The sequence below is a fragment of the Ipomoea nil genome, unplaced genomic scaffold, assembly GCF_001879475.1.
Source record: "Ipomoea nil cultivar Tokyo-kokei standard unplaced genomic scaffold, Asagao_1.1 scaffold1421, whole genome shotgun sequence".
Classification (NCBI taxonomy): domain Eukaryota; kingdom Viridiplantae; phylum Streptophyta; class Magnoliopsida; order Solanales; family Convolvulaceae; genus Ipomoea; species Ipomoea nil.
This window is the reverse complement of record NW_017617849.1, coordinates 1156523-1178494: the sequence shown is the minus strand read 5'-3', so window position 1 is coordinate 1178494 and position 21972 is coordinate 1156523. Positions and strand designations below refer to the sequence as shown.

At 37.0% G+C, this 21972-nt stretch overlaps 3 protein-coding genes across 4 annotated transcripts; 2 read left to right on the top strand and 1 right to left on the bottom strand.

Moving 5' to 3' along the window:
- Positions 1 to 9256: 9256 nt before the first annotated feature.
- Positions 9257 to 12322, top strand: LOC109187294. Its single transcript, XM_019337471.1, has 5 exons — positions 9257 to 9796; positions 10540 to 11311; positions 11407 to 11641; positions 11855 to 11917; positions 12072 to 12322. The coding sequence occupies exons 1-5, from the start codon at positions 9301 to 9303 to the stop codon at positions 12150 to 12152; spliced, it is 1647 nt and encodes a 548-aa protein (XP_019193016.1). The 5' UTR covers positions 9257 to 9300; the 3' UTR covers positions 12153 to 12322.
- Positions 12323 to 13773: 1451 nt separating this feature from the next.
- LOC109188213 (eukaryotic translation initiation factor 5B-like) lies at positions 13774 to 17043 on the top strand. Of its 2 annotated transcripts, XM_019338788.1 has the most exons (4): positions 13774 to 14392; positions 15160 to 15288; positions 15462 to 16637; positions 16674 to 17043. In XM_019338788.1, the coding sequence occupies exons 1-4, from the start codon at positions 13988 to 13990 to the stop codon at positions 16869 to 16871; spliced, it is 1908 nt and encodes a 635-aa protein (XP_019194333.1). In that variant the 5' UTR covers positions 13774 to 13987; the 3' UTR covers positions 16872 to 17043. The 2 variants fall into 2 exon arrangements, with proteins under 2 accessions (XP_019194333.1, XP_019194332.1); XM_019338787.1 differs by having other exon boundaries at positions 15462 to 17043.
- Positions 17044 to 18170: 1127 nt separating this feature from the next.
- LOC109188214 (reactive Intermediate Deaminase A, chloroplastic-like) lies at positions 18171 to 21513 on the bottom strand. Its single transcript, XM_019338789.1, has 6 exons — positions 21276 to 21513; positions 19630 to 19745; positions 19448 to 19492; positions 19139 to 19212; positions 18982 to 19031; positions 18171 to 18568 (listed from the first exon to the last, which is right to left on the bottom strand). The coding sequence occupies exons 1-6, from the start codon at positions 21448 to 21450 to the stop codon at positions 18474 to 18476; spliced, it is 555 nt and encodes a 184-aa protein (XP_019194334.1). The 5' UTR covers positions 21451 to 21513; the 3' UTR covers positions 18171 to 18473.
- Between the last annotated feature and the right edge of the window lie 459 nt (positions 21514 to 21972).

Below are 21972 nucleotides of genomic sequence, written 5' to 3'. Positions count from 1 at the left end.
GTGGTGATGTGGAGCAACTGTCGCCCATTCTCTACAGCGTTTGTGCGGCTAGGAATAAAGCACTTTGGGAAGCAGCTCTCCCCTTAAAGCATCTACACTAGTGAATAATACCAAGTTTATTCACAGATTTCGAGAAAGCCAATACTTACATGGAGGAGAGAAGGGTAAGAAAGAGAAGGTGGAGGCGCTTCTGCAAGAATTGAAGATAATTCAAAAATATATAATCCACAATAAAATTATACCAATGGTGACAGCCAGGCGTGGCTGTCACCATTGCACCCCACTGGCGCGCCTGATAACTTACTTTTATATAAAAGTCCATGCCTGCTTTTTAAGGATTTTGTTAGCCTCCCATACTAAATTGCACAACAGGAAATAGGTTTTGCACAACTTCCATGGCTGCCTCTTTGTCCAGAACTTCCATAATGATGTTTACCCCTCATAAATAAATTCTCTAATGATGTGATTTATAATCATTAAGCACCTATGAATTAGTTGATTCAACTAGTAATAAAAGATTAAAGTAGTTAATATCACATGTTAGGAGAAAAAAATTAGGAATTTGGAGGAGAAATGTTGTAGTTGTTATAAATATTTCAATTAGTGGCCATTAATCTTGAGACTCTTCATTTGCCTTCTACTTAATATCTTGTTTATGATAAGTATGTGAAAGGTTGTAATGGTCCCTATAAATTGAGAGTGAAGGCTTAATGAAAAGATAGTCTTATGAAATTGTGTTCTATACATTGTGTTCTTCATCTCCCTTTTACTTATCTATTCTATATACTCATATACATACAATCAAGAAGCAGTACCGTGCAAACATCACGCGAGAACTGAGCTAGTTGATAGGCCAAATTACAACACGTTATCAGCACGAGTCTCTATTGTAATCTCCGGTGAACGGTACTATTGGTTCATTTTCCCGTGCATTTTGTTTTTTTTTTTTTTTTTAATCATATGCCATTGTTTATATATAAATATTATGTGTATATATGGCTATGAGTTTGGTTTGGAACCTTCAATTATTGTTTCTATAAAATGAGTGATTATTCTTCTGGTTTGTTAACAACTTTTGAGTGATGAACCCCTCATCAAGACATTGTTAAGAATTTGGGTAAATACATGAATTTGTAAATACATATTATTTTTATTTATTCTCTCAATTCTTGTATATGAGTTAGGCTCTATATGAACCACGAATCCATGGTGCTTTGAGATGGTAAATACATGTAGTTATATGCCAAATTGTATGTATATGTATCCATGTATGTTCTATGACTATGGATATCAAACGCATAATCGGTCCTTATTATATGTTTGCATCGGATTGCTGTGTTTGTATTAGAATGCTAAGAAACATGTATGCATATTTATGTAAAAGATGTTTCTTTATCCATTGCTTGAACATGTATTCAAAATATTGATTTTTTTTCCAAGTTGTCATATTGCTTCCTAAAGTTGCATCAAATGATGATCTTGTAGATCATGCCTTTCATAGAAAATTGTGAATGATTTTTAATTAAGATTGTTAAAGTTTATTTTGTGGAAGCTTAAGAGTGAGCAAGACTTTAAAGTTTAATTGATGACTTGGGAGCATGAATTCGGTGTATTGGAGAATGAAACACCACTCGTTGCCTGTAGCGCGATTTGATGCTATAAAACGAGTCGATGCTTGCTGCATCAATTCGGTGTTTTCGCACCGATTCGTGCCTTGTTGCTTGTAGCACGAGTTGATGATATAAACACGAGTCGATGCTTGTTGCATCAATTTGGTGTTTGCCTCACCAATTCGTGTTGCACCATTTCGGTTTTTGTGTATATTCGAAAGATCAATTTGTTTTCTGATTTTATCTTTTGACTTCATCTCGGAAAGTTCATTTTGCATCTAGAAGATGTTAAATTCCTTATTTTGCTATAAACATGTGATATTATGAATGTATATGAGAACATATGATATATGTTTTGTAGATTACGTATTCAATTGTCAAATGTGAATTTATTGAACTCGCTTATGAAGGAAGCAATTGTTGGGTTCTAGATATTGAAATTTATTTGGCATCCAAAGAATTGAGCCAAGCTTTTGTTGCTAAGTCACATAGCACAGATGCCCAGAAGGCACAAGCTCTCATTTTCATATGTCACCACTTGAACCACGATCTTAAAAATGAGTATCTGATTGAAAAAGAACCCCTTGCATTAATGGAAGTCCCTGAAGGACTATTCCGACCAAAAGTCATCAAATGTTCTTCCCCAAGACACATTTTGACTAGTTTAATCTCATGTTTAATTTTGAGATTATAATGTAAGTCAATGATTAACTATAATTCAGCTATGCACAAAATAGTCTCGCAATTGAAACTCTAAACAAGAAGTTTCAGATAAATATTTAATTGGAAAGACATTGCCAACTTTTCATGCGAGTAATTTGTACTCCAGCAGTAGTACAAGACAACAAATTATGCGAAGTATCCTAAGCTGATTTTAGCACTCCTTGTGGCTAAGAATCATAACTAGTTGTTGATGAAAGATCAAAAGTGCATGTCTGGTTGATTTTGCACAGGTGCTTGAAGCACATAATGTTACCTAGTTGAGTAACTTTATAAGGGGTTGCAGTCGAGATTATAATCGGTGTGGTATGAGTTTTGAGCTTAGAATAAGAAACAAAGTGATCAAGATATTCAAGGACGACCAAACCCATCGAGGCAAAATCCTAGCCAGAAGCAGGTTTGCTAACAATTGGGTCTGAAGGGCATTGATCCCTACGTGTCGCGCATCAAAGCATTTGGTCATCGGAGAATGAACCTCATCTTGATGATTCTAGCTAATTTGCCTGAAGCAAATATTGCGATAAATGAAGATAATGAAATGACGAGGTATTGATGAAGAAATGATTGGTGTCATGATAATGTTTTGAACAATGCATGAAAATATATTCATGGCCAAAAAAAAAGTTAGTTCATGCCTGAAGCATGAAGTATCCGAGTAGTTAGCTCATGCTTGAAGCATCCGAGAAGTTAGCTTATGCTTGAAGCATCCGAGAAGTTAGTTTATGCCTGAAGCATCCGAAAAGTTAATTCATGACCGCAATATTCGGAAAGTTAAGTTATTTTTTGACGCAAATTATTATGAATGCAAAGTTATTTTACTTTGTTGTTTTTCACTTTTTCCCTGCTAATTTTACTACTCGAAGTGACTATTCGGAAAGTTTACTTCTATAAGCTTAACTTTCTAACCTTACTTCTTGAAATTTAACTTTTCGAATGTTTTTTACTTTCTGGAACTTTATTTTTCGGAGGAAGTTTACTTCTCGGAGTTACTCCTCTTAGTTTGCATGCTTATTTATGAAAAAATTTTCTCATGCATGCAACATGATTTTCGTATGAAATTGACTGGTTGCTAATTCAAAATTGAATTATTATCAATCCCAGAAGGATTGCTATTATCAATAAATTATGATAATAATCTTTTGACTAAATTTAAGATGTCAAAATGTCGAATCCATCTCCGAGTATGGTTTAGTGCAATTTTGTGTTATTTAAGGGGTAGTATACTATACCCCTTTATAAAAATGATCCTTGACTTATGCCTTACATGAAATGATTGATTTATATGTTATTAATTTGAAAGATAGAAGAAAATGATATCATATCAGTTTGCCCGAAGCAAACGAAGGAATAAATCATTTCATGTTAGTTTGCCCGAAGCAAATGGGGGAGTGAATTATATCATGTGAATTTGCACAAAGCAATTTCCAAACCAGTGAGTGAACTAATGTAAAGTTGAGGATAAGGATTTTTGGGAGATCTTGAAGATCTATTTGACAAGCTTCATAGCTTCCCTATGATTGTTGTGTACCCTTATAATATCATTTGATATTATGCTTTCATATCTGATTATATATTTTCTTGTTGGGGACATCAGTTTTATATGCTATTGTGGTTATCACAATCTCTCCTACTGCATATCATAATTATTCCCCTAGAACCTAGTACGTGGTATAAAACCAAACATTTCCCATCTGCATTTTATTCACAGTGTGCAGTCTTTTTCCTATATCACCACCATAGCGTACCTTTGTGGGCATGTATATGTTGATTATAAACCTCCGTCTGTTATTTAAATTCTTAGAGCCCATGATAAGGGATCAATATATAATTAGGTACGCTGATTGCACACTTTATGAAGATCATTTCACGGCATTAGGGGGAGATAAGAGCTCAAATTTAATAGAATGCCGAGAAATTCTATGGATGATTGATGAAAAAGAACTTCAATATTTAAATCCACGTACTAGGTAGACTGAACTAGAAGTTCAGAAGAAGTAAACTGAACTAGAAGTTCAGAAGATAATTAATCTGTCAATATATATATATATATATATATATATATATATATATATATATATATATATATTGATCATAAAAAGAGTGACTAGGTCCTACATATTTTCCCCAACTTGGACCATATGTATCTACCAATGCTCCTTGACGCCAGAAGCGTGGAGACATGTTGGTATAATCCGCGGAAAGCTAAATCTAGTAGAAAATGGTGTCACTCTTGAAATCGCTTAAAGAAGTATTTCTGAAGACATTCGTCCAGAAGGCGAAAATCCCAGTAAAATTTTAGGTGCACCGAAAATCATAATACTGGGGATGCTGAACGACCAGATAAAAATATCTTTGGGAAATGTCTAGAGTCTGGTTGAATTAGAAATTGCCATTATTTTATATATATGGGAGAAATTTATGAAAAATGTTATAGTTGTCGACAACAGAATTGCCTTTACAAATTGTTCTCGTTATATGATAATCTGGATCCAGAGCTAGGCACCAATTGTGCCTTGGTATTTTTTATTATAACAGAGCAATTAAGGCATGTACAGCTCAACTCGCTAAAACTGTATTCTCTTTATAACACGTACACCATTTAATGTTAACCCTGTAGGTTACAAATGGGTGTTTGTACGAAAGAGAAATACAAACAATATGGTGGTATGACATAAAGCGAGACTGGTAGCTTAAGGGTTTTCGCAGAGACCCTGAATTAATTTTGATCAAATATTCTCTCCCACAACATATGGCATTACGTTCCGTAAATTAACATTATTGGCAGTGAATTATGAATTTAGATATGCAGTTGATGAACGTCATGACTGTAATTTACTGGTCATTAGACGCTAATATTTATTTGTAAATCCCCGATGGATTCAACACTTTTGGAATGTGGAAAGTGAAAATCGCAACGTGTATCATTAAATTACAAAATTCTTTGTAAGAATTGAATATTATTTACTGAGTGTTTTTCCTCCTAAAGAAGGAATGCATGTTGAATGATTGAGTTGACTATGTATTTTTTCCTCCCGAAGAAGGAATATGCAAATATGTACCATTACGTGTTCGTTAAAGAATTGCTAATGGAGTTATTTGTTTATTATCATAGTCGATATTGATGGTTTAAATATCATTGAAACACATAGAGAGCTTGGTGATATCAGCTCATGCCGAAAGACGGAGTTTTGAAATAAAAGACTTGGAAACCCAAGTATTGTCTCGACCTGAAGATCGAGCTTCTCCTTGAAGAAGTTTTATACACCAGTTAGCCTATTTGAAAAATGTCTTGAAGATGTTTTATATGGATAAGTATTATTTACTTATCATACTAACGGTCGTCCAATAATCTCTTGAAGTAGATAAAGGACAATTTAGACTCGAAGATGATAATGAGGATATTTTGGGACTGAAAGTCCATTACTTGATATTTTTGTTGGAGCACTATTATAGAACTAGAAGTTCTATAGTCGCATCAGGCCTGATATTGAATTTGCGATGAAATTGCTAGCAAAGTTTAGTGCTCCCTCTACAATGAAATATTAGAATTGTGTTTAACATATCCTCCAGCATTTTCGAGGTATAAAGATTTTGACGTTTATGTGAGAAACCAATATGTGATTTTGATGGCTACTTGGGTGCTGACTCTTTTATTTGATCCCTATGATGCCAAGTCTCAAACTGGTTATGCTAAGTTTTACCCCCAATGTCCCATATGAGGATGAATAAAGATTGTGTTGCCCGAACAAGTAATAGTTTTGTTAAGGGGAACCTTACAAAACATATTGCATGCACCTAAGTCCTTTTACACACATGAACTCCAGAAGAGTGGTAAAATTCTTGTTGAGAAAGTTTTCGCTAGTGAATAATCTTGCAGATATATATGTTCACTAAGTCTCTCCCTACACCCACTTTTGAGTAATATGTTTATAAAATTGGGATGCGTTGGCTAAGAAGATTGTTATCTTCAGGGGGAGCGACAACCCCTAGCTGTGCTAGAATGGACAATCTAGAGGACTTTTGAAATCCTAAAGATTATGCTATGAAAGCATATGATTGTACTCTTTTTCCCTTAGCTAAGTTTTTTCCCATTGGGTTTTCTTAGGCTAAGGTTTTTAATGAGGCAATTGTTGCAACACAATGGTTTGACATACTTCGTGTACTCTTTTCCTCGTCTAGATTTTTCCCACAGGGTTTTTCTATCGAGGTTTTTAACGAGGCATGAGTATAGTTATTTAATGGCCAAGGGGGAGTGTTATAAATATTTCAATTAGTGGCCATTAATCTTGAGACTCTTCATTTGCCTTCTACTTAATATCTTGTTTATGATAAGTATGTGAAAGGTTGTAATGGTCACTATAAATTGAGGGTGAAGGCTTAATGAAAAGATAGTCTTATGAAATTGTGTTCTATACATTGTGTTCTTCATCTCCCTTTTACTTATCTATTCTATATACTCATATACATACAATCAAGAAGCAGTACCGTGCAAACATCACGCGAGAACTGAGCTAGTTGATAGGCCAAATTACAACAGTAGTGGCCAAATCAAGGTATTAGAGACTTGTAGCTAGAGTGGTTCAATTGCAGCATTTAATTTGTCTTATTATTATTATTATTATTATTTCTATTTTTAACTTCACATGTTTTCTACTTTATACATATTGTGCGATGAGCTCAATTGAGAGCATGTTGGTGTAACAAATTAAACTTGTGACATGACTCAACCATTCATTTTCGTCAATTGTTATTCCTTTTTAATTTATGTGAGTGAAATAAATTTATAGTACCAAATTTTATTTTTTTTCACATGAAAATATAAATGCAGTGATCTTGATGTTCATATATTTCCAGTCTAAAATGATATTAATCAATACAAGACAATTGATATTGAGAAAGACACAATACATTAATTTTAACTTTTTTTTTAATCCACCGCTGCCCAGAACCTCCTTAGCTTCCCAGACCGTCACGTTTCTTGCCTTCCACCAGATCACTTTCCTCTAACACGCAGAAGCCATTGTCGGCCGACTCTGCTTGGTTGGAGCTCCACAACAAGAGCGCAGTCCATTTGGTGGGGGCGCTCTTCAATCTTCATATAAAGGTATCCATGCCGCCCATTTGGCTGTAATTCACATTCATTCAATTGATTTTTTCTTTATTAGCTTGAAGTTTTACTGCCATTCTTCAATGTATTCACGTCATTTAATTTATGAATATGTGTTCGATCTGTTTGTCGCTGCGCATCCTGTGACATTGATTACTTCTTCTTAATTATCTCGTAATCATATCATTGAATTTGACTCAGCTCCTGGGTTTCAAAAGAGGTGAGAAAATGCTATATTATGTAATTATTATTATAGCGGGCTTTTCAAATTCTGGGTAATTAAGGACTTGTTGACAGAATTTGAAATTGAAAAGCTAGACGTATTCTAACTCAGCTTTTGATATCCAGGGATCAAATTCTATGATATGTTGATGAGATAAAGAAGAAGTAATCCCTCGCCAGACGATGCCCAGTGGCAATAATATGAATTCAGTGAATGGTTTGCTTTATATGTTGTTTGGAATCAAGTGCATCCTTAGGTTCATAGTATTTTGGGAAAAAGACTATAATGTGACAAAGGGCTGGTCCATTTTTGAAAATATGATACTTTTTTTTTTGACTAAAATGTGAAAAAAACTTTTGGGACATGCGTTTTTGGCATGTCCCAGGTTTTTTTTTTTTTTTTTTTAGTTTACCAAAGACACGTCTGGGAATTGCGTCTTTGGTATTGTATACTGCTGTCGCATTTACGAAATGCGATCGCGGTATATCAATAGCATACGTTAAAATTGCGTCTTCCAATTCTTTCTTTCCCTTAACACTATCGTCTCCCCAAAAGCCATATTCATCCCTGAAATGCAGAGTTTCTCTCCCTGCTGCCATCCCCGAATCATCTAATAAGCTAGCATGACGAAGAAGAAGAAGAAGAATATGATGATGATGAAGAAGGAAGAAATCTGCATGAAATATGGACGGAGATTCAAGGTTCCAAAGATTGGGAAGGGCTGCTGGACCCCATGAACTCCCATCTCTGCCGCGAAATCATCCGGTACGGCGAGTTCGCCCAGGCCTGCTACGACTCCTTCGACTTCGACCCGCACTCCAAGTACTACGGCACCTGCAAGTACGACGGCGCCCAGTTCTTCGAGAAGCTGGGCATGGCGGACCGCGGCTACCGCATCAGCCGCTACCTCTACGCCACCTCCAACATCAACCTCCCCAACTTCTTCCAGCACTCCAGCGTGAACAGAATCTGGAGCCAACACGCCAACTGGAGGAAAAAAGACTATCTTACATACATTTTAATGTATACGGCGATTGCATTTCGTAAATGCGACGGCTGTATACAATACCAAAGACGCAATTCCCAGATGCGTCTTTGGTAAAGTATAAAATAATTAAAAAAAAAACCTGGGACATGCCAAAAACGCATGTCCCAAACGTTTTTTTCACATTTTAGTCAAAAAAAAATGTCATATTTTCAGAAATGGACCAGCCCTTTGTCACATTATAGTCTTTTTCCCATAGTATTTTCCTTATTATTTTTATTATCTTATTATTATCTAGTGATATTTAACCTTTATACTCATTATTTTTTACAAATCTAAACTAACGAAATAATAGAATCAACATTCTTAATAATTTTTAATTTTATTTTTAAACAAAAAATTAATTCACTAATCATAAGCATAAACAAATTTAAATTATTCTTTACAGCCAGAGCCAGACGTAGAAATAATTTTTTTTAACAATGTTATAGAAACAAATTTCTTAGCAATGAAGATTTTCATGAAATTTAAATTTCATACATTCTCAATTATTTTTTTACAAACCAAACGGTTCTAAAATTGCCGAAACCCTATTTGGCGACAAAACATTAGAATCCATGGATGATGGGCAAGTCCTAATTGCAATGGGCCGCAAATGTGTTGCTCTCCCCAATTTCTAAACGCGCCATATTTTCAATTTTCTTCAAATATTTTTGGCGCAATTCCCCAATTCAACACATCTTCTCTCTCGCACAAATGCTCACCTTTCGCATCCCAAAACCCCTCGCTTCCACCACTCCACATGACGGATTTTGAAGCTCCATCTTTCTCTCTAGGGCTCGATCTCGACCTCGATTCCGAGCCCAATTCTACTCCGGCACCTGTTCCATCTCTAAAACGTGCTAAAAAATTTCCAGCCACACAGAATCTCCGGACAATTGCGGAGGATGATGACGATGATTTTGAGTTGCCGGGTCCGGGTCCTGTCCCGAATTGTACGGATCCACCGCTGAAACTGAAGCGCCTCCGACGTGGGTCCACCTCCTGCAAACCCACACCAGCCGCCGAAAATCGGAATGTCAAGGAGGAGACGTGGCGTGATGTGGAAGACGAGATTGAAGAGTTCTCTTCGCAGGAAGATCGGCCTGAAGGTAAAAAGATTTCAGCTTTTTAGTACTATTTCATATTTTGAAATTATTTATTGTAAGAACTTTTTGTCACTTGTCCTCTGCTCCGTTTGGAATCTTTTTAGGGTAATTACTATTAGACGTTTATGTTTTTGCAATAATATAAATGAAGTATTTGTAAACCTATCCCAATGTGTGAGTTTATATCTGGCGTGGTTTACATATTCCCAGATTTTGGAATGAAATTGAAGTATGATGAGCTTAATAGGATCTGCTACTGCAAAGTGTGAATGCTACAATGCTGAAAAACATGAGGTTTTTGTTTACAGAGTATTAATCTACGCTTAAAATGACTGCATTCCCTCTATTTTTCCATGGAAATTGCGTTTTGGTGTCAAGATTCCAAGTTTCACTAACATCCACAATGTGTGTGTGTGTGAGAGAGAGAATATATCTTTTTTCTAAGAAAGAACTTCAAGTTAATGTGATTCATGACTACTAATAACTTCTAAACCCTATTTATGGTTTAATATTGTACTATTTCATTATATGCCCTATTGCCTTGGTTCTTTTAGTTTCCTTACTGAAGTTTTATGAGTAACTGTTACTTCTCCACTGGCTGCTGCAATTTCTGATCAATATGGTTATTTGGTGCATACCCTTTTATGTAATTAATAGCCACTAAGTTTATCACACTTTCTTAGTTTCTATAAAAAAAAATAGATTTACTTATTTGATAGCAGTCTTTAATTTTTTATGTTTATCAGGTCATCCAAAAACCCTTAGGTCTGTAAGTAGCAGTTCTAAAATCCCATTACACCGTCATGGGGAATTTTCCTCGCAATTAGCCAGCCAAAGTACTGTGAAAAGGAGAAGAGAGGATACAGATTCTTTGGCATTTGAAAATATGGAAAAAAGTGACAATAAATTTGTATCCCCCAAGTTAACTGTTAGTCCTCTTAGAAGGTTCCAGTTGATTGATTCAGATTCAGATTTGGATGATCCATCCATAATTGAAAACGGGAAGAAAAATGAGAAAGTAGAGTCACCTGGTCAATGCGCGGTCTCAAACAAACAGAGCACAGCTAAAACATCTCATGTGGCATCCCAGACCAATGATTTGTGGAAGGGTTTTTTGACAGAGAAGGACTTCAATATTGCTACCCCTGCTTTGGATGAAGTTTGTGATGAATATTTTAGATCTATGAGAGGTAGGGATGACATTCAGAATGTAAATGAAGGTTATCACCCAAAGAACAGTTTTGCTGAGAACAGTATGAAACAAAGGCATACAAGTCCTCTCTTTCCTGCTCATACATCTATGAGAGGTAGGAATGACATTCAGAATGCAAATGAAGGTTATAACCCAAAGAACAGTTTCACTGAGAACAGTATGCAACAAAGGCACACAAGTCCTCTCTTTCCTGCTCATAACTATTTTTTCCACAACGATTTAAGGATCCAAAAGCTAGTTCAAGACCGTCTGCCCCACTTTTTTCCCTTGGGAAGCAAACAAAATGAAGGATCAGTTGATTACACGTATGTGCTCATATCTGTGCATTTTAAGTCTGTCAACTTGCATCACTTTCTATCACTTCTCTGTAACTGTTCCTTTCCCTGATTTTTTTTTTCAGAGGGCAATTTTCTATTGGAGGACGTCCTGAAAAGCGAACTGTGAAGGTTGCAGCTGAGGCAAGCTCAACAAAGGGCAAAAAGAAAAATAATCCTAACGAGGCATCTCAAGCAGATGCGGGATGGATGAACCCTAAGAACTCTGCTGGGGTTCCAAAGGATGCTGGCAAGAGAAGGGTGCATGCAGCAGTTGGTAAACCAGCTGGGCATTGGTTCACGGCTGCAGATGGAAAGAGAGTAAGTTCAAGTTCATTCTAAGTATCATTGATGATCTTCAGAAGTTCTCATTGTTATTTTCTGCATTTTGTCATGTTCATTATACAATTATGTCAAATGTAGTCTAGTATTCAATTACTTTGATCTTGTTCCTTTAACACTCTTGAAATTAATGGTGTCTCATGTTGCTATTTATTAACCAAATCGTGCAATTAACTTAACACTGTTTACCAGGTTTATGTCACCAAAAACGGGCAAGAGCTGACTGGCCAAATTGCCTACAGACATTATAAGAAGGTAGGTTTCTATCTATTCTTTCCAAATACACTACATTAACATTCAACTCTTCATGAATTGTTTATCAACCTTTTTTATGTCAGCACCATTTTTATCAACTGGTTAACATGAATGGAAGAGTGTTAGTAATTGTGTGTTTGTTGATGGCATGCAGGAGAGCGGAACAGGGTTCAAGAAGTCGAAAGGGAAAGCAACTGCCAATAAGAAATCATCTGCCAAAAACAAGAAGAGATAATGCAGCTCCCATGGTAGATGGTACCACTAAATTTCAGATGTCCACATCACTGTTGTAAATAACATGTTTCTATCAATTTGGATATTAACACAGTTTTGATATTACATTGGTGATTCATTTTCTTGTTTAAAATAGGAAAATACATTGGGGATTCATTTTCTTGTTTAAAATAGGAAAATAATGCAACTTGCATCCTTTTAAGAAAATTTGAAGAGTCTTATGTGAAACTTCGCTTAGTCGGGTTTTGTAAGCACTAAACACTGGTCCTTCCGTTTAATAGTCTATTGAGTCGCTGTGATTCATCACATATATAAATCTTGTCGAGTTGAGCTGCTGAGGTGTCGTGTGAGAGTCTTGGCGGAGGGATTTTGCCTTGTGTACACAAAAAGGGTTAGAATTTTTGAGGTTGTAACGTGATAGAATACAAAAAATATTTTAATGTTTTAATTAATTAGTTTTTTTAGAGAAAAATGAGATGTAGAGTGTGATGAGTCAGCAGTGGCCAAGTGTGAGGCCACGTGGTAACTCCCTCGGATACTTTTGTAGCGTACTAAAATATGGACACCCACTCGGATCTCTGACAGACCGTGCAACTCTTGCTGCCGCTAATCGACGCCAACTCCATTTACTATATTACTGTTACTCCCAAATCTTTTCTACTCGCACTTAGCGCGTGTCGCTACCACCGCCTCTGCGTTACTTTAATTGCTTCAATTAAACGCATTAATAATGCAATTCCACCCTATAATCATTATTGGTTAGCAATAATTATGGAGAAAAGCAAGCCACACATCCTCTCCAAACACCACTGCTTAGTGCGCAGTGCCCATCATCACCATACAAAATAGGTTTTTTTTTTTCCTACGAGTTCAAATCTTGTATAAAATTTATATGATTATAAAAATTAAAGTTCTGATATTATAATTAGGCCATATTTAGTAAAATAGTTAACTTATAACCAATTTTAACTTATTTGACCATTATTAATTGTTTAGCTTGGTTAAAAGATCAATATAAGTACTTGATTAATTATTTTTTTGTAATTTTAAAATACTAAAATTCAAAAAACTACTTAAAACAACTTTTTCAATTAGCTTTTTGAGAAAAAAAAATATACCAAACAAGATGTTCTTCTTCATGATCTTCCAATTCCTTTATCAGTTTTCTCGAGATCAGATTTGAGCAATAAGGTCATCCTTCATTAACAGTCATTTATCAAGCAGGGCCATAATATCAATCATCTTGCTTACCGGCTGATCCAAACTACTTATCATGGATTAACACAAAAATTTTCAATTTTGAAGCACCAAAATTATCAATAAAATAAATTAAAAAGAAGAAAGAAGTGGGTCCTCATTTCTCAATAGAACACGACAGTGACACTTGAAAAACGAAGCACAAATCATTCAAACATCAAAATCTAGTTTGGCTATTGTTGGGTACTGAGTAGCATGGAAAGATAGCAATCAGTACACGAAAAAGTTAAATGCACGCTCCCAGCCAGAGCGTGGGTCACGCCACCACAGATAGGTTGAAAAACGACATTTTTAGCTGCCGGTTAAATCATGAGACGACGCTGTAACCTGCTACGATGACTACTAATAAAAACCCATCAATATTGCTCTTCTTACGTATACTGTAATAATAGACGTTGACCGTACCAATCTTACGCAAACAATCGCATATTCCCCACTCTGTGTTGCTATTTCTTCTTCGTTCTCAACAGCCTCACGAAACTGGAATACACCCATTTTTGCCCGGAGTGAATTGAGGCTGATTATCAGTTTCTCGGAGATAAAAAAGAGTTCTTTAATGGCAGCATCTGTGTTGAGGCTATGAAGATCACCGGCGCCAGTGTTGAGCTCCCTGCAATCCCGTCGTCTTCTAAACCGCAGGATCCTCCTCAGAAGCCGTGTGTCCCGCCGCGAAAACAGCCTCGCCGGAGAATCAAGAACTCCGGCGGCGGAGTGCGGGTGCGGAAGGACGTCGGCGGGGGATCTCAGGGGAGGAGGAGCCGCCCCGAGACCCCGCTTTTGCAGTGGAAGTTCAACGAGGGTGTGGAGGAGGGTGACAATGCTTGTGTTGTTGCGGAAGAGGTGTCGCCGCCGCCGCCGGAGAATCGCCGGAAATGTCAACGGAAACATAGAGCTGCAGTTTCGGTCAGGAAGCTTGCCGCCGGACTCTGGCGGCTGCAATTGCCGGAAGTGCCTAGTAATGGAGTAGAAAAATTAGGGTTCCAGGTAAGATATCTTTTATTCCTTTTACTCTTTTTAGGGCTTTTCCTTTTTCTACACTCTGAATTAAATGAATTCTTTCATCTCAGATTCCATTTTTTACTGCAAATCTTTCTCTCTTAACTCCAATTATGCTTGCCTTCATTACACAAATACATTATGGGTTCTTCAATTAAAGATTTAATGAAAGAAGTAATGATTTTGTTATATGGGGATTGTGCTCAAGACCCAAATTAGAAAATAGGTTATGAGGTTTAGTTGCAGTATTGATGATTTGATGATATCCTTGTTGGAACCTATGATGTACCATTGCTGATGTTCTGCCATTTACCTCTGTTAGTCTGTTAGCAATAAATACTAATAAGATGTACTTCTGCTGATATTAGATAAAAGTACCATTTTTTTTCTTCTAGTGACTAGGGAAACCACCGGGACCAGGTAAATCCCGTCTTGTGATCCTAGTCGGACCACATAAACCAACTTGATTAAGTTGTCCATAGTTGACTGGCTCAAACCAACCAGGTCAATAGGTCACTCTTACTGGGAGTCGAACTTGTAATCTTGTGGTTACCAAGTAAACAGTCTGGTTCGATTGCCCCCAAAGTACCAGTTTTTCTTACTTAGATAGTTGTCAATGTCAGTATTTCTGGTGACCTGATCACTGCCTTTAATGTTTCTTCTGATTTTAGCTGTTTGAGTCTTAAGGCTACCAAATCTTGTTCTGATAGTTGGGGAAGTTGAGTTTCATTTTGCTGTTCCTCTCTTCAATGCAGGCTGGAGTTCATCATCTTTCGGTCCCTTTTCATGGCCATCATCCTTGTAAAGTTCACGACTCTACACTTAAGGATCAAGTACAGAGCCCTCGTTCTGTCTCCGGTAAAAGAGATGGGTTCTTGTCTAAGGTACGCCATTCCCCTTTTCATTTGTAACGAAGATCTTATAAGTGTGCTTATAGAGATCTGTATGCTGTATAAGAACTGGAGGATATTGTATTTTCATGATTCATTCTTATATTATCCAGCTTCAATTCTTTTTTGTTTCTGCATTAATTCGTGTTTTACTCGCTTTTTTGTAGCTTGAGCCTTCATTTCAATTTTCCAACACCGCAATGGAGGGAGCAACGAAGTGGGATCCTATCGGCTGGAAAGCTGCAGAAGAACCGAAACAGATTCGTGGGCACCAAAAGCGTGATCAACAAGCACCTACTCCGAGAGTGATATCTGTCCTCGAGGCAGAGCTAGAGCAAGCTCGAGCTCGAGTTCAAGAACTCGAGACAGAGCGGAAATCATCCAAAAAGAAACTCGAGCAGTTTCTGAAGAAACTCAGTGAAGAAAGGGCAGCGTGGAGAAGCAGAGAGCACGAGAAAATCCGGGCGATTTTAGATGACATGAAAGCTGAGTTGAAGAGAGAAATGAAAAACCGGCAAAGGCTGGAGATAGTTAATTCCAAGCTAGTTAACGAGTTGGCTGATGCCAAGGTATCGGTGAAACGCTATTTGCAGGAGCTGGAGAAAGAGCAGAAGGCGAGGGAGCTGATAGAGGAGGTATGCGATGAACTAGCAAAGGAAATCGGGGAAGACAAGGCGGAAATCGAAGCATTGAAGAGGGAATCTGCGAAGCTCCACGAGGAAGTGGATGACGAGAGAAAGATGCTGCAGATGGCCGAGGTTTGGCGCGAGGAACGGGTTCAAATGAAGCTAGTCGATGCCAAGGTGACACTAGAAGATAAGTACTCGCAAATGAACCAATTGATAGTCGAACTAGAGTCGTTTTTAAGGTCTAGAGGCGCAACCGAGGATATGAAAGAAGTGGATCAACTTCGACAAGCAGCTTCCGATATGAATACCGGGCAAGAATTCAAGTACGAGCCCCCAAATCCAGGTGACATTTTCTCCGTTCTTGAAGACGTTTATTTTGCTGAAGCGAACGAGAAGGATATTATTGAAGCTCAAGAAGATGTTAGTATGCTTAATAAACCCAATTTTCCAAGGCATTGCAACGAACTAGACGAAGAGGGGACCGAGTGGGAAACCATCAGCCATCTCGACGATGAGCAAGGATCCAGCTATTCACCCGGCGCGAGTGATCATTCTCTAAACAAGAATTGCCAGCTCAGCGATGGCGATGGAAAACCACCCGTCGATATCCAAAATCAGCAACTGAAAATGTCCTCGATATCCAGACTCTGGAGATCACGCCCGAGCAATGGTCAGAATTACAAAATCATATCATTGGAGGGAATAAAGGCGGGGAGGTATTCCAATGAAAGACCTTCTAACGCCACTATCATGTCCCCCGGGCTTAGCCCCTCGGAGCAATGGAGCTCGCCTGATTCCTCAGGCCATCCTCATTTAACCCGAGGCATGAAAGGATGCATTGAGTGGCCGCGAAACTCACAGAAGAGCAGCTTGAAAGCCAAACTGCTGGAGGCAAGAATGGAGAGCCAGAAGATCCAGTTGAGACATGTACTAAAACAGAAAATTTAGAGCTGAGCTTTGAATGTGTAGCTTATCAGATAAGAGAGTTAAAGCAAAGCAGGAAGGCATTTCTTGCTTTTATTTGTAAGCTATACTCATCTTCTTCTGTTTAATTTAAACTACTATCTGCAGAATGAATGTATTGTCTATGCATCCAACAAATATTTAATTCTGTCGTGAATAGGGATGACAACGAGACGAGTTTAGCTCGTGAAATCATTGATTAGGGGTGGGGTCCTATGGATTGAGAATTATTCTGGCAAAACTAGGATCATCTAAGTTTTTTTAAAAAAAATTACAATGACGAAGTTACAACAATGCTGAAAAATATATGCAACTAAGAATTGTAAAATTAAATTGAAAGGTTTTTTCAGTGAGTTTTTTTAGTACTTTCTAAAAATGCAATATGTTTTGACAGCCCTAGATGTGTGGAGGAAAAGAAAAGTGGGGCTAATAAATGTGATAAAATTATTTTCAAATGGGAATAGTTTCTAAAGTTTTAACGATAACTTATTTGGTTACAACCATTAGAGTATGAAATTAGTAGACTTTCTAAATTGATCTACAACAATTAATTTTCTCACATGACCAATAATTTTAGTATATTCCTACTAAACTTTAAATTGATCTACAGCCTAGTCAGCAATCAACCGGAAAGAAGGCCTGCGAACCGGCTACCATGTGAAATTGGAGGCATTAGAGCCGTTTAGTGAAGTAATTGCACTTTTTAAAGTTTAGTGTTCTAATTGCACTATCGCGTTACGTTCAGTGATCAATTTGGCCCTTATTCCTATAAAAAATAATAAGTGTACTCCTAAATAATAAAACTCTTGTCACATATCTAGATTGTATTAAAAAGAAGGAAATAGAAGGAATAAAAATTATAAGTAACCTTTTTTTTTAATTAATAAGAATATATCATAGTAATCATACCAACAAAAATAAAAAATAAAGTAAAAAGTTGGTACATAAAATTTTTCTTTAATTTTTTATTTTTTATGCTGTTTTATGTTGCATCCACTCATCAGACTGCTATCTAACGTCTCTTGTAACAACAGGGATTTCACTATTTCACAAACCACATTGTAACAACCAAAACAGGCGCTATTTATACAGTAAATCAGTAATTATTATTATTATTATTATGAACAATAAATAAATTTTGAATAATACCAAGTTCAGAATTGTATCTCGAATCTGGGGTAGAGAGATTAGCCTTTATGAGTATATCAGTTTGTTTGAAATATGTAATATACAGCGGATTCAAGTCAAAAATAGGTGACCCAAGATCAGTCTATTGCCACAGTCTTGTGTTGAAAACAAAAAAGTAACTTTCATATTCATCCATGGCAGTCTAAATAGCAAATGCTTCAAAAATACTACATTCTTAAGCACCCAGTCTTTTCAACAAGAAGCACGGCATTATTAAATATAACAGCCCTTCAACAAGAAGCATGGCATTATTAAATATAACAGCCCATTCCCAACAAGCTGGTTTATAGCCAAGACTTGGTGTACAAGACATGTAACCATGTCATTATTAAATATAACAGCCCAACAAGCTGGATTATTGCCAAGACTTGGCCCCCCCTACCAGTGGGCATTCGGACTTTACAATGCTGCTATGCATTCAACTTCTATCTTTGCATCCTTGGGTAATGCTGCCACCTGATAAGTTGCACGGGCTGGATATGGTGATGGGAAATCTGCAAAATATTCGGATTAGACCACATTTCCAAACATTCATAAAGGATCTGAAGGACACATTTTGCATTCATAAAGGATCAGGTCAGTAACTTTCTAAAGCACTACTGATGCCTGATGGAGAACCCACCCATTATAATTAGGGACTCTCTTAATACTTTGTTTCCAACAACAAGGGTGGAGTTTAGAACATGATGGATAAATAGACCCTAGGCTGTTTCAATCAGGCAAAAAAAATATATATATATATATTTGAAGCAGGTTTCAATTTGTTTAGAGATCATCCTGAAAAAATATGACATGACACGACACAAAATGCAATCAGCGAGGATCATTTCAGAGTAATCACTAATCAGTAGCGAAGAAATGAGCATTTGACTATAAGTGAATATGTAGTTTCAACTTATCTACTTACATTTAGCATATATCGCATTCACGTTGTTGAAGTCATTCATATCAGCTAACCTGCAAGGAAATCCAAATAATTGGGCATCAGCAACCACGATTACACATTAGAAGGCATATGCACATAAAGATTCACAAAAGAAAAAGGTGACATATAGAAGACATACAAGATTGTAGTCTTAACAACACTGCTATAGTCAGCACCACCTGCTTTGAGTATCTCCCCTATGTTCCTTAGAACCTGAATACAATTAAGGCTCAAATGCATTAATCAGCAATCTATGCAACTATGCAAGTGAAGTTGACTCATATCAAGATAGCTTGGTGAAAAATGTAACGACCAAAACTACGGAAAAAGGGATCCTAGTCCAGCAACCCAAAAATGTTAATTTGATAGATAGGCACATGTGAAATTTTGGAAACACAGACAAATGAGGAAAAGGGATCAAATGCAATTTATGCAGTGAATATATTACCTGCTCTGTTTGGTTCCCCACATCATCCGACACAAACTCCTCAGTCTGCATCGGTATAAAATATCTCAAAATTAAATGTTCAACCATGTACAACAACATATCACCATATGAAACAATTTTAAGAAAATATATTAATTATACCCAAAAAAAAAAAAAAAAAAAGATACTGTAACATGACAGACCTCTGGATCAAGACCAAGCATTCCAGATACAAAAAGAAGATTATTTGCTTTGATGGCTTGAGAGTAAGGTCCCAGTGCAGCTGGAGCCTTATCAGTTTCAACAGCCTCCTTTACACCTGATACAATAGTAATCACATCAGACACAAGAAAACCACAGCATAGTAACATCAAAAATGGAAGGGACAGTCGCACAGTCACACAATATAAGCCCATAAAACACCGGAATGCATTACTCTCCCTGACTTTTAGACAAAATTATACAGAATAGTTCTTTCAATTAAGGAATTAAATCCTACAAATTTTAGGAAATGTCCTACCAATCCGATCCGTTTTGCATCAACTTAAACGGAATTTGTTGGAAAAATTAGCTTAAAATGACATAAAATGGTATATTATGTGGCTATTTTGTGGTACAATTATTAGCGGGGTCCATTTCCGATTTGGGTCGGGTCAAAGTGGATTCGGGTTCTTCGTAGTGAGACGAAGAGATTAATATATTGTACGCTCAAAACGGATAATGGGTGAATGAGATATTGATTCTCAAAGTAGACCCATTTGAGTTGGGAAATGAAGGAAAAATAGTGGACTTTGTCCCACATTGGTTTGGAAACAAGATTTGCCCCCATTATATACATGAGCTCTTTTGAAGCTTGTAAACTTGTATAGTATAGAGGTTTTCTCGCGCGGGAGGGAAGGGGGGTGCAAATCAAAATCAAACTAGAGGAGATCGAAAAGGCTTGATTCAAGCTCAAGCTTGCGTGTGTGGTTTGGAAATTGGCTGGTATCATTTTCCACGAGAGATGTACTCTCGTGTGAACCTGCACCCCAACGGTTGGTTTAATACCAATTAAAGGCTATGTTGAATGCAATCCCTTCCAACATCCCTATATAAAGAGAGGTAGAGCAGTAGCATTTTACATTTTCCACGAGAGATGTACTCTCGTGTGAACCTGCACCCCAACGGTTGGTTTAATACCAATTAAAGGCTATGTTGAATGCTATCCCTTCCAACATCCCTATATAAAGAGAGGTAGAGCAGTAGCATTTTACATTTTCCACGAGAGATGTACTCTCGTGTGAACCTGCACCCCAACGGTTGGTTTAATACCAATTAAAGGCTATGTTGAATGCTATCCCTTCCAACATCCCTATATAAAGAGAGGTAGAGCAGTAGCATTTTACAGTATAGAAAACGAAAAAGGAATTCCAGTAGCTTTCAGCTTAACAAGGAATCATAGCACGTTTTATCCTGGGAAACCTAGGCTACAACGCTCCTAGCACTTGTGGGAGGTAGCAAATAAGGTTTTAAGGAAAAGAACTTTGTGTTCAAACTCGTGCTAAACCTATATCCAAACTCTCCACCTTTTCCTTCCCAGATTTTCTGTTTTCCATATAATATTAATCTTTTCGTAGGATTATTATTTTTGGGATTTTTCAACCATATTACCCAACAGAATTGATTATTGCATTGCAGTAAACATGTGCAAGTGAATAATACAGAAAATAAATCTTAAAAACTCAAAACATTTTCCAGAGTCACAGAACGAAGAACAATCATTCCGAGTAAGCTGCTTTTGACAAATAATCTTATCCTTTGATTATCACTCACAGAGCATTATGGAGTTAATTTAGTGTGAGGAACTCACTTGTATCAGTAGAAGCGCTAAAGGAAGCGAAAGGCTTTGACGACCGGCGAGAGGTCGCAGCCACCAGTGATACACGGCCTGCGCGGGCGAAGGCTGAGGGAGAAGGGTTGCGAAATGCGCAGACGTCGGAGGGGCGCAAATGCAAAGCCTTCGCTGCGACGAACAAGGAGGCCATTGATTTTTCCGCTTCACTCACCAAATCCTTCAACTTCGACTGCGCTCTGCTCTGCTCTGCTGCTTGTGCTTAGCTTCCTTCCTCTACTGTCCATTTTATAGTGCCAAAAAATGGAGTACTATTTTAACAAATTATTATAATAATTTGATTAATCCAACCAAACATTTTTTTAAATTAGTTTAACTCATATTTTATTGGAAGTTTGGAACCTGCACATTTTCGTCATTTTTTAATTGTACGGAACACACCGTATTTTATATTTAGTAATAAAGTTTTTTGTTCACGGTTCATTGGGCAAAAAACCCAGTCATTGAAAGACTAAATTCACATTTGTGGGCTCAATCAATGTCAACCTCGCGTGCAAATTATTGTGTGGACTATGATTCACACTGATATTGTAAATTTTATGAGTTAAAATAATATACTTTATAAGTTAAATAATATATTTTAGAGTTAATACTCAAAATGGTCCCTCGATTATGCCATAATTACCAATTTGGTCCTTAACTACCATTCTTACCC

Bases quoted from the DNA above. Each gene is read 5' to 3' on its own strand.
- LOC109187294 (XM_019337471.1), top strand. From the start codon at position 9,301: ATGTGTTGCTCTCCCCAATTTCTAAACGCGCCATATTTTCAATTTTCT. The intron at 11,312-11,406 runs GTATGTGCTCAT...TTTTTTTTTCAG, and splicing joins GAAGGATCAGTTGATTACAC to AGGGCAATTTTCTATTGGAG. The intron at 11,918-12,071 runs GTAGGTTTCTAT...GATGGCATGCAG, and splicing joins CCTACAGACATTATAAGAAG to GAGAGCGGAACAGGGTTCAA.
- LOC109188213 (XM_019338787.1), top strand. From the start codon at position 13,988: ATGAAGATCACCGGCGCCAGTGTTGAGCTCCCTGCAATCCCGTCGTCT. The intron at 14,393-15,159 runs GTAAGATATCTT...TCTTCAATGCAG, and splicing joins TAGAAAAATTAGGGTTCCAG to GCTGGAGTTCATCATCTTTC. The intron at 15,289-15,461 runs GTACGCCATTCC...GCTTTTTTGTAG, and splicing joins GAGATGGGTTCTTGTCTAAG to CTTGAGCCTTCATTTCAATT.
- LOC109188214 (XM_019338789.1), bottom strand. From the start codon at position 21,450: ATGGCCTCCTTGTTCGTCGCAGCGAAGGCTTTGCATTTGCGCCCCTCC. The intron at 19,746-21,275 runs GTGAGTTCCTCA...CTATTGTATCAG, and splicing joins TAGCGCTTCTACTGATACAA to GTGTAAAGGAGGCTGTTGAA. The intron at 19,032-19,138 runs GTATGTCTTCTA...ATTTCCTTGCAG, and splicing joins GTTGTTAAGACTACAATCTT to GTTAGCTGATATGAATGACT.